This window comes from Fringilla coelebs, assembly GCF_963513975.1.
Source record: "Fringilla coelebs genome assembly, chromosome: 12".
Classification (NCBI taxonomy): domain Eukaryota; kingdom Metazoa; phylum Chordata; class Aves; order Passeriformes; family Fringillidae; genus Fringilla; species Fringilla coelebs.
Window position 1 is genome coordinate 4,172,078 of NC_140038.1, and position 12,058 is coordinate 4,184,135.

General features: G+C 58.4%; 1 protein-coding gene across 1 annotated transcript; it reads right to left on the minus strand.

Moving 5' to 3' along the window:
• Positions 1–2,256: 2,256 nt before the first annotated feature.
• Positions 2,257–4,569, minus strand: ISLR (immunoglobulin superfamily containing leucine rich repeat). The gene is made up of 2 exons (XM_084214082.1): positions 4,501–4,569; positions 2,257–3,635 (listed from the first exon to the last, which is right to left on the minus strand). The coding sequence occupies exon 2, from the start codon at positions 3,624–3,626 to the stop codon at positions 2,385–2,387; it is 1,242 nt and encodes a 413-aa protein (XP_084070208.1). The 5' UTR covers positions 3,627–3,635; positions 4,501–4,569; the 3' UTR covers positions 2,257–2,384.
• Positions 4,570–12,058: the final 7,489 nt, after the last annotated feature.

Sequence of the window (12,058 nt, forward strand, 5' to 3'; positions counted from 1 at the left end):
CATCCCAGCCCCGAATCCAGGGAATGGTTGGGATGAACAGGGACCTGCTCCAGCTGGGAATGTCGGGATCTGATCCGTGATCCCGCCTCAGGGCGGTTTTATGGGAAAACCGCTCCCCTCGCGTTCCCAGAGCTTTGGGAAGGGAATGGGAACGGGGAATTTTGGGGGCAAAACACCAAAATTTGGGGATGGGAACAAAGCGGAGCTGGATCGCCTCTTCCTGCTCTTCAATCCCAACTTTTTGGGCTGGAATCAGCATGTTCCTGGTGGATCCCAAAGGCCCCAAGATTCCCTTGGGAATTCTCCGCCCCACCCCGCACCGAGCTGCCGGATCATGCCGGGATTTCCTTGGAAGTGGCCAGAGCTGCTCTCTGCAGGATCCCAAGGACCCCATTCCTCCCTTCTGGAATGTTCCCAGCACCCTCAGCATGGTCCAAGGGCGCTGCTGGCGATTCCCATGCCTTTGGGGGCCGATTCCCGGAATTCCTTCCCAGCCCATCCCGACCCCAAAGACAGCCTAAAACCCCTTGGAAAAAATTCCGTTAAAAATCCCTAAAATCCCTTTCAAAAATCTCTTTTTAAAAAACACCCAAAAATCTCTCAAATCCCTTTAAAAATCCCCAAAATCTGCAGCAGCTCCCTGCTACGGGCGGGGCTGAATTTCGGGATCCACAGCCCCACCCGAGGCTCCCTGGAGATCCGTGGAATTCCTGTGGTTTTCGGGATAGCGGCAGCGCCCTGGGCGGGATTTGGGATTTTTCTTCCCCTTCCTGGAAACCCCAAATCTGCATCTTCATCATCCCCCATTTTCCCAGCTGGAATTTCAGGAATATTCCTGGATCCTGCCATTCCCGGGGATAAAATGGAGTTTAAAAGTCGGATCCTGTGAAATGAACTCAAAATTTCCATCGGGGCCACGATTTTTATCCCACTGTGGGGGAAAAATTTATGGGAATCCAGGAGCTCCCCACAGAGCTCTTTCCCTAAAAAAATCACTCTGGATAAGGAATTTCGGTGCTGGAGAGCTCCAGGCTCTGATTTTGGGGATCCTGGCTGCTGCAGGGAGGGATTTTGGGGTATCCCAGGATTTTGGGGGCGGGTGGAACACGGAAATTTGGGGGGATCTTGGGATGCTCCAGCAGTGGGAAGGATTTGGGGGGATTCTCTGGGATTCTCTGGGACTAGAAAGGGTTTGGGAAAACTGGGGTGATGCTCCAGAATGAGGAAAGATTTGGGGATTCTCCAGATTTGGGATAGCTGGGAATGGCAGAAGCATCCCCTGATCCAGGAGGGTTGGGGACAACCTGGGGAGGAGCCATCTCTGGGAATTTGGGGATTTTTTGGGGAATTTTTTGGGATTTTGGGGGGATTTTTTGGGATTTTTTGGGATTTTTGGGGGATTTTTGGGGGGATTTTTGGGGGATTTTTTGGGGATTTTGGGATGCACAGACCAAGCGAAGCCCGGCTGGTTTAGATTTAAAATTTTTAAAAAAAAGAGTTTATTCAAGGCGTTTATAAAAAAAGTAATCATTAATTCAAGGTATTTATTAAAATCCTTTCTTTGTTACAGGTGTTTATGATGGGTATTTCTTAATTACAGGCATTAATTAACGGCATTAATTAACGGCGTTTATGGCTGTCCCTACAGGGCATTACAAGGCCGGGGCGTGCCCAGATCCCCGTGGGAATTCCAGGGGCCGTGGACATTCCCAAAATCCCCCGAGGGTTTCCCGGGACACCTGGAATATTTGTCCCACCTGGAATTCGGGAGTCTATGGCTTCAAGGCAGCTCAGCTTCTCTGCCATTCCCAATCTTTCCCCCCATTCCCACCGGGAATGTTCGGGAATCTTTGGCTCATTCCCGGTGGGTCCAGCCCGGACGGGTTTTTGGGATTCTGGTCTGGGGGTTTTTGGGATTCCCGCAGCATTCCAGGGGCCTTGGAGGCGCTCGGGATGCTCCTACGGGGATAAAACCCGGGAATTTCTTCCTGATCCGAGGCCGCGGGGCAGTCCCGATCCTCTGTCCCATCCGTGTCCCCCAGGACCCCATTCCCAAGGATTTTATCCTCGGATCCCTCCCCAGCGGAGCTGTGGCGGCTCTGGGGCAGGATCGTCACCTCCGCCGTCACCTCCCCGGACCCGGGCAGGGAGAACAGCGGGAAGTGGCGCATTGGGACAGCCGGGAATTGGCGGCAGATCCCCACTGGATCCGGGCTGGATCCGCCCCGCGTTCCCTGAGCTCCTCCAGGAACGGGAACGCCGAGGGCCGGGCCCGCCGCGACCCCGCCGGGCTCCGGAGCGCTCCCGGATGCCAGAAGCTGAGCAAAGGCGCTACGAGAGGAAAAACTACGGAAAAACGGGAATCCCGAGCAGCCGCTCACCCTTCACCAGAGCAGCAGCAGCAACCCCAGCGCCAGAATTCCCAGCTGGAACTCCCGGCCCCCCGCGCCGCTGCGGGCCTGGCCGGACACGCGGTAGACGATGACCAGCTTCTCCCCCATGCCGGACGGGTCCAGCTCGTCGCCCTTGGCGCAGCTGTGCCCGCCGGGGTGCCCGGCCTGGGGGTCATCCCGGGGCAGCTCCTCGGCCGGGTTGGCCGAGCCGGCCAGCGCCACGTTGACGGAGACGTCGCGCGTCCCCACGTCGTTGACCGCCAGGCAGGTGTAGGTGCCCTCGTCCTCCTTGCCGAAGTCGGGGATGGCCATGGTGCCGTTCTTGAAGGCCAGGAAGCGCTGCCGGCCCGCCTTGGCGCCGCCGTCCCGCGCCACCGTGGGCCCGTGGATGTCCACGCGGCGGCCGGCCGTGCGGATCCGCCAGCGGATCTCCGGCGGAGGGCTGCCGGCCACGCTGCAGTGCAGGGTCAGCGTCAGCCCGTCCCGAGGACCAGACGCCGCCGGACCGGACAGGTAGGTCAGCTGCGCCGAGGGCGGCACGCAGAGCGCGCCGGGGATGTCGGTGACCGGCCGTCCCCGCAGCCTCGCCGGCGCGGCGCACAGCGTGGAGCCGGCCCTGGAGAGGACCACGGAGGTGTGATGGGCCCACTCCTTGAGCCAGAAGAGCTTGCAGGAGCAGTTGAAGGGGTTGTGGAAGAGCTGCAGCTGCGCCAGCGCCGGCAGCCCCTCGAAGGTTCCGCGGGCCAACGTGGCCAGCTCGTTGTCGTTGAGCCAGAGCGAGCGCAGCTCCCGCAGGCCGGCCAGCGCGCCGCGGGGCACGGCGGCCAGCCGGTTGTTGCTCAGCTTGAGGATCTGCAGCGCGCTGAGGTTGCGCAGGTCCTGCCAGGGGAAATCCGCCAGGCGGTTGTGGCTCAGGTCCAGGTTCTTGAGGTGCGGCAGGGCGGCGAAGGCGCCGGGCTCCACCGTGGAGATGTGGTTGTAGCCCAGCCACAGCGACTGCAGCTCGGGCACCTCGGCCAGCGAGGCGCGGCCCAGGCGGCCCAGGCGGTTGGCGGAGAGCGTCAGGATGGTGACATTAGGGGACAGGCCCCGCGGGACGTCGCGCAGCTCGCGGTAGGCGCACTCGGCCAGCAGCCGCCCGTTCTTCTTGGTGGAGCAGGAGCACAGCGTGGGACAGGCCAGGCTTGGGGACAGCAGCGTGGCCAGCGCCAGGACGACCAGCGGCGGCCTCATCCTCGCGTCCTGCCGGGGACAGAGCAAAATGAGCCCAAAATCGGATCGGGAGATTCCCTAAATCCCGGCCCCGGCGTGGGGGGGTTCGCCCTCTCCCCCTCGAGCTCGTCCTTCCCCCTCTGGAAAAGCTTTTCCGGGTTTGGGATGGTTCGGGATGAGGAGCGGGAGCCGGGGGGTTCCGGGTTCCTCCCGCTGGGCCGGGGAGGAACGGAGCCGCCGCGGCGCTTTCCCAGCCCGGCCTTCCCATAAATCACGGGATTTTCGGGATTTCCAGCGGGCTCGTCGTGGAAAAAATCCCGGCGCCTTCTCTCAGCCAGGGGTTGTGGGGTCCCCGCGGCCGCTGGAATTCTCGGGAAGGGAATTTTTCCCGACTTAACTCCTCATTCCCCTCTCGGCGACTTTTCCAGGGCTCTCCAGAGGTTCGTTCCCGCTCGGAATTCCCAGCAGCTGGCAGCCAGACCCCCTTTGTCTGAGCCTGGCGGGCGAATTCCCCTGCCCTCCATCCCCAGCCCGGCCATTCCCAGCGGGAATCTCTCGGGAATAAACCCCGTCGGCAGCTGAGGGGTGGCCAAGGCGCCCCGCTGGCTCTGGGGCAGCTCCAGGTGACATTTCGGGGTGCCCGGGGAGGGACAGACCCCATCTCCCGGGGACTGGGGAGGGCAATCCCGGGATTTTGGCATCCCACCCTTTTTCCAGAGCCCCCCGGGGCTCCCCCGCCGCCTCCCGGCGCATTCCAGAGCCGTGAATAACCGCCCTGCCTCCTTCCTTCTTCCCCTCCTTTCCCGGAGTTTTTTGGGTTTTTTTCCCGTTTTTTTTTCCCGTTTTTCCCCCGCTCCAGCCCCGCTCCCCGGGCCCCGCGCCCCCGCCCCGTCACCGCCGGTGGAGCCCCGGTGTCCCCGCTCCGCTGGACTCGGCCCCGCCGCTCCCGGGCCCTCCTCGGCTTCTCCTCCTCCTCCTCCTCCTCCTCCTCCCGTCCCGTCCCCTCCCCGTCCCCCGGGCCCGGATTGTTTTCCATGGCACCGACCCGCTCCCGCCCGCGGGGCCCGAACTCGGCTGCTCCAAAATCCCCTCAAACCCGTCAGCACACAGCCCTGAACCCCCAAATCCCCCAAAAGCTCATCACCCCACATCCCTGAACCCCAAAATTCCCAAAACCTCATCACCCCACACCCCTGATCCCCCAAAACCTCAGCATCCCACACCCCTGAGCCCCCAAATCCCCCAAAACCCGTCAGCACACATCCCTGAACCCCAAAATCCCCTAAAAGCTCATCACCCCACAGCCCTGAGCCCCAAAATCTCCCAAAACCTCATCATCCCACACCCCTGAACCCCAAAATCCCCCAAAACCTCATCACCCCACACCCCAGTCCCCCAAAATCCCCCAAAACCTCATCACCCCTGAATCCCTGAGCCCCAAAATCCCCTATAACCCATCACCCCACACTCCTAAACCCAAAAATCCCCCAAAACCTCATCGCCCCACACCCCTGAACCCCAAAATCCCCTCAAACCTCATCACCCCACACCCCTGACCCCAAAATCCCCTCAGACCTCATCACCCCACACCCCTGAGCCCCAAAATCCCCTCAAACCTGTCACCCCACACCCCTGAACCCCAAAATCCCCTAAAACGTCATCACCCCACAGCCCTGAGCCCCAAAATCCCCTAAAACGTCATCACCCCTGAATCCCTGAGCCCCAAAATCCCCCAAAACCTCATCACCCCACACCCCTGAGCCCCAAAATCCCCCAAAACCTCATCACCCCACACCTCTGAACCCCAAAATCCCCCAAAACCTCATCACCCCACACCTCTGAACCCCAAAATCCCCTCAAACCCGTCACCCCAATTCCCTGCCCCCCAAAATCCCCCAAAACCTCATCACCCCACACCCCTAAACCCCAAAATCTCCTCAAACCTGTCAGCACACCCCCTTGAACCCCAAAATCCCCCAAACCTCATCACCCCACAGCCCTGAACCCCAAAATCCCCAAAACCTCATTACCCCACACCCCTGAGCCCCAAAATCCCCTAAAAACCATCACCCCAAATCCCTGCCCCCCAAATCCCCCCAAAAATCCCTTAGCTCGATTCCCCGCCCCCTAAAAAACCCAGCACCACAATTCCTTGTCCCCCAAAATCCCCTAAAATCCCACTGCCCCGAATCCCTGCCCCCCAAAATCCCCAAAACTTTGTCACCCCACACTTCTGCCCCCCCAAAATCCCCTAAAACCTTGTCCAACCACAACTCTGCACCCCAAAATCCCCCAAAACCCCATCACTCCAAACTCCAGTCCCCCAAATCCCCCAAAACCCCATCACCCCAAACTCCAGTCCCCCAAATCCCCCAAAACCCCATCACCCCAAACTCCAGTCCCCCCAAAACCCCATCACCCCAAACTCTGCTCCCCCAAATCCCCCAAAACCCCATCACCCCAAACTCTGCACCCCAAATCCCCCAAAACCCCATCACCCCAAACTCCAGTCCCCCCAAAATCCCCCAAAACCCCATCACCCCAAACTCTGCACCCCAAATCCCCCCAAACCCCATCACCCCAAACTCCAGTTCCCCCCAAAATCCCCCAAAACCCCATCACCCCAAACTCTAGTCCCCCCAAAATCCCCCAAAACCCCATCACCCCAAACTCTGCACCCCAAAATCCCCCAAAACCCCATCACCCCAACTCTGCACCCCAAAATCCCCCAAAACCCCATCACCCCAAACTCTGCACCCCAAAATCCCCCAAAACCCCATCACCCCAAACTCTGCACCCCAAAATCCCCCAAAACCCCATCACCCCAAACCCTGCACCCCAAATCCCCTAAAACCCCATCACCCCAAACTCTGCACCCCAAAACTTCTCCCCCCGGACCCCCAAATCCCCTAAAATCTTGTCCCCCTTCCAAACCCTTGACCCCCCAAATCCCCCAAAGCCCCGTTTGGGGTCAGGGTTTGGGGACAGGGTTTGGGGTCAGGGGATGGGGACAGGGTTTGGGGTCAGGATTTGGGGACAATTTGGGGTCAGGGTTTGGGGTCAGGCTTTGGGGACAGTTTGGGGTCAGGCTTTGGGGACAGGGTTTGGGGTCAGGCTTTGGGGTCAGGCTTTGGGGACTGTTTGGGGTCAGGCTTTGGGGACAGTTTGGGGTCAGGCTTTGGGGTCAGGGTTTGGGGACAAGGTTTGGGGTCAGGCTTTGGGGACAGGGAGTAGGGACAGGGTTTGGGGACAGTTTGGGGAAAGGCTTTGGGATCAGGGTTTGGGGACGGGGTGGGGACAAGGTTTGGGGACAGGGTTTGGGGACAGGGGATGGGGACAGTGTTTGGGGACAGGCTTTGGGGACAGGGTTTGGGGTCAGGCTTTGGGGACAGGCAGTAGGGACAGGGTTTGGGGACAATTTGGGGTCAGGCTTTGGGGACAGGGTTTGGGGACAGGGGATGGGGACAGGGTTTGGGGTCAGGGTTTGGGGACAGGGAGTGGGGACAATTTGGGGTCAGGCTTTGGGGACAGGGTTTGGGGTCAGGGTTTGGGGTCAGAGATTGGGCACAGGGTTTGGGGTCAGCGACTGGGGACAGGGTTTGGGGACAGGGTTTGGGGACAGGGTTTGGGGACAAGGAGTGAGAACAGGCTTTGGGGTCAGGCTTTGGGGACAGGGTTTGGGGTCAGGCTTTGGGGACAAGGAGTGAGAACAGGGTTTGGGGACAGGGTTTGGGGACAGGAGGAGGGGACAGGGTGGGGACAGGGTTTGGTGACAGCATTTGGGGACAAGGTTTGGGGACAGGGTTTGGGGTCACAGGGTGGCGGGGTGACCCCACAGAGGGGTTGTGGGGCCAGGGCTGGGTCAGGAGGGAGGAGGAAATTCCCAAATCCAGGAATGTCACTGGGAATGTCACCGGAATGGCACCGGGGATGTCACTGGGAATGGCACCGGGGATGGCACCGGGGATGTCACCAGGAATGGCACTGGGATGGCACTGGGATGGCACCGGGAATGGCACCGGGAATGTCACTGGGGATGGCACCGGGGATGGCACCGGGAATGGAACCGGGGATGGCACCGGGAATGTCACCGGGGATGGCACCGGGAATGTCACCGGGAATGGCACCGGGAATGGCACTGGGAATGTCACCGGGGATGGCACCGGGGATGTCACCAGGGATGGCACCGGTGGTGGCAGCAGCGCCACCTCCTTGTGTCCCTGAGAATTCCCAGGGAAAGGTCGGAAAATCGGGATTGGGAGGATTTCATCCCGCAGATCCCACCGGGAATGGGAATGGGAATGGGAACGGTCCCTGTCCACCCCAAACTGGTCAAACTGGGACATTCCAACTGGTCAAACTGGGACATTCCAACTGGTCAAACTGGGACATTCCCAATTGGTTAAACTGGGACATTCCAACTGGTCAAACTGGGATATTCCCAACTGGTCAAACTGGGACATTCCCAACTGGTCAAACTGGGACATTCCCAACTGGTCAAACTGGGACATTCCAACTGGTCAAACTGGGATACTCCTGACTGGTCAAACTGGGACATTCCCAATTGGGTCAAACTGGGACATTTCCAATTGGGTCAAACTGGGACATTCCCAACTGGTTAAATTGGGACATTCCCAACTGCTCAGACTGGGAATTCCTGACTCATCAAGCTGGGACATTCCTAATTGGGTGAAACTGGGAATTCCTGACTGGTCAAACTGGGACATTCCATCTGGTCAAACTGGGATACTCCTGACTGCTTCAAACTGGGACATTCCTGAATGGTCAAACTGGGACATTCCCAATTGGGTCAAACTGGGAATTCCCCATTGGGTCAAACTGGGACATTCCTGACTGGTCAAACTGGGAATTCTCAACTGCTCAAACTGGGAATTCCTGACTGGTTCAAACTGGGACATTCCCAATTGGTCAAACTGGGACATTCCTAATTGGGTGAAACTGGAAATTCCTGACTGGTCAAACTGGGAATTCCCAACTGCTCAAACTGGGAATTCCTGACTGGTTAAATTGGGCCAATCCCAATTGGTCAAACTGGGACATTCCCAATTGGTCAAACTGGGATATTCCTAACTGGGTCAAACTGGGACATTCCTAATTGGGTGAAACTGGGAATTCCTGACTGGTTAAACTGGGAATTCCCAACTGCTCAAACTGGGAATTCCTAACTGGTTAAAATGGGCCAATCCCAATTGGTCAAACTGGGACATTCCCAACTGGTCCAACTGGGAAATTCTCAACTGGTCAAACTGGGACATTCCAAACTGGTTAAATTGGGACACTCCCGAATGGTCAAACTGGGAATTCCTGACTGGTCAAACTGGGAAATTCCCACCTGGTCAAACTGGGAATTCCCAATTGGGTCAAACTGGGACATTCCTAATTGGGTGAAACTGGGAATTCTCAAGTGCTCAAACTGGGAATTCCTGACTGGTCAAACTGGGACATTCCCAACTGGTCAAACTGGGAATTCCTGACTGGTCAAACTGGGAATTCCCAATTGGTTCAAACTGGGACATTCCAAACTGGTCAAAATGGGAATTCCCGACTGGTCAAACTGGGACATTCCCAACGGGTCAGACTGGGCCAATCCCAACTGGTCAAACTGGGACATTCCTAATTGGGTCAAAATGGGAAATTCCAGACTGGTCAAACTGGGACACTCCTGAATGGTCCAACTGGGAATTCCTAATTGGGTTAAACTGGGAATTCCTGACTGGTTAAACTGGGACATTCCCACCTGGTCAAACTGGGACATTCCTGACTGGTCAAACTGGGAATATCCTGACTGGTCAAACTGGGACATTCCCACCTGGTCAAACTGGGGCATTCCCAGCTGGTCAAACTGGGAATTCCAAATTGGGTCAAACTGGGAATTCCCAACTGGTCAAACTGGGACATTCCTGACTGGTCAAACTGGGAATTCCCAACTGCTCAAACTGGGAATTCCTGGCTCCTCAAGCTGGGCCATTCCCGCCGCGGGGCTGGAATTCCCTGGTGAGCTCCCGGCTCATTCCAGCCGTGGGGACAAACCCAGAGGATTTTGGGGCATTCCCAGCAGGAATTTTTTTTTTTTTCCGGGAAAAACGCAGATTCCCCACCCCCTCCCTTTATTCGTGGCCTCCTGGAGAGCAGCAAATCCCGGCCTCATCCCGGATTCCCGGGAATCCGCGGCTCCCTAATTAAAGGCAGCTGGAATGATTGTTCTTTTCCATTCCCGCCGTGACTCCCCCAGCACCGCGCTCAATTATTGGAATATTCACAATTATGGGAATTCCAGCCACGATGGGAATGGCGGCAATTGTGGGAAAATCCGGAATTAATTACGGGAACGGCAACAATTTGTGTGGGGATGTGCGCAATTAATTACGGGGACGGCAGCAATTTGTGGGAATGTCAACAAGGATGGGAATATCCAGGCAGATCCAAACACCTGGAGCAGCCTCGGACTCCCGGGATTTGGGGGATTTTGGGGGGAATTTGGGGAATTTTTGACCTGGAGAAAGGAATTTTGGATTGCCGGGGGTGGGGGGGATTTCATCTGTGGGATGGGGTTGGGAGTAGAAATCCAGCGGGAATTTTGGGATGAGTGCTGGGAGCCGTTGGGGATCGAGGTGGCACCAGCAGGGAGAGGAGTTTGGGGAGAAAAAAGGCAAAAAAAAAAAAAAAAGCAGCGAGCTTTGAAGTGTTGGTTTTTATAAAAAAAAAAAGAGAGGCGGGATTGTAGAAATTCCATCAAAAATGAAATAAGCGGCAGGAAAAAAAAAAGATAAATAAAATGACAGAAATCGCATCCAAAATGATAAAAACGTATCTAAAATAATGGAAAGCGTACCTAAAAGGATATAAAAATGATAGAAATGATAATTAAAATGCCAGAGAACGATCTGGAAAATGATACACAAAACGATGGAAAACACACAAATCCGTGGGATGTTTCCTTGCTCCAGCGGGTTCCGACGCTCACCGGGGGGAAAATGGAATTCCTTTTCTTTTTTTTTCCCCTCTCCGGGGTGAATTTATAGGGAAAATTTAATGGATTCGGGCCGTTCCGTTCTCACGCAAACGCGATTTCCGCGCCTGCTTTATGGCCGGGAAAAAATGAACCGATGTTTTTTACGATATTAAAAATAAAAACGTGTAAAAGACATAAAATAAAAGGAGGCGGCGGCGGCGGTGCCACCTCCTGGCTGTCCCCTCCCCGCCCCGGGGACAAAATCGCGGTTTTTCCCCCCAAAGCACAGAGGCGGCTCCACTTTCAATCCCTTTTATTGACTCGTCACGGACAGAAGCGCGCAGGGGCAGCGCCCGCGGCTCTCCGCCGCACCGGGGCCGGCGGCCGGCGGGGCTGGCGGCCACCGCGGCCACCGCGGCCACCGTGGGGACCGTGGCGACCTCGGCCGCGGGCTCCGGGCGCGTCTGCGGCACACACACTTGGCTACAAGGCTACTCTACCCAAAACACACCGAGGGGACGGGACGGGACCGGGAACCGGGGAGCGGGGGAGCGGGGAACGGCGGAGCTGTCCCGGCGAGGCCGGTGCTGAACGGGGAGAGCGGGACACACCGGGAACGGGAGGGCGGGGACCGGGGATGAGCTCCCGGGAGTGGTGGGGATCTGGGATGAGCTCCCGGGAGTGGTGGGGAGCGGGGATCAGCTCCCGGGAGTGGCGGGGAGCGGGGATGAGCTCCCGGGAGTGGCGGGGAGCGGGGATCAGCTCCCGGGAGTGGTGGGGAGCGGGGATCAGCTCCCGGGAGTGGCGGGGACCGGGGATGAGCTCCCGGGAGTGGCGGGGATCGGGGAGCACCAATATCCATCGGGGCTGGAGAGAACCGCCCGGGAGCGGCGGGGACCGGGAATGTCGGCGCCCAGCGGGGCGCGGGGAGCATCGCCCGGGAGTGGCGGGGAGCGAGGAGCCCCGGGATCCATCGGGGAGCGGGGAAAAACGGGCGGGAGTGGCGTGGACCGGGAATGTCGGCACCCGCGCCGGGGAAAATCGGGATGCGCCGGAGCGCGGCGGGCGCTCACCGGGGAGCGGCGGGGACGGCTCCGGGCTCGGCAGGAGAGAACCGGGGAGCAGAGGGCGGCGGGGACTGAACCGATTGCAGCAGGGAGGATTTGGGGCTAGGGGGCTTTTGGCTTTTCGCCGTTTTCTCGGGGTTTTTTTCGTTTTTTCACTCGGAGGGGAAAGCGAAGCCGGCGCCGGCGGGCGGCGGAGGGAGGCGGGGGAGAGGGAATCGTTGTTGCGAGCACCGGCGGCGCCCGAAATGGAAACGAAATCGTGGGAGGCTCATCCCGGCGAGAAGGAAAAGGGGGGGAGGAGGAGGAGGAGGAGGAGGGGGAGGAGAGGCGGGGATGGCTCCGCTCGTTCCCGGAGGTTTTTCCCCGGGTAGAGCGAGGGGTGTGGGAGCGGGGGCGGGGGGGATCCGGGGGGC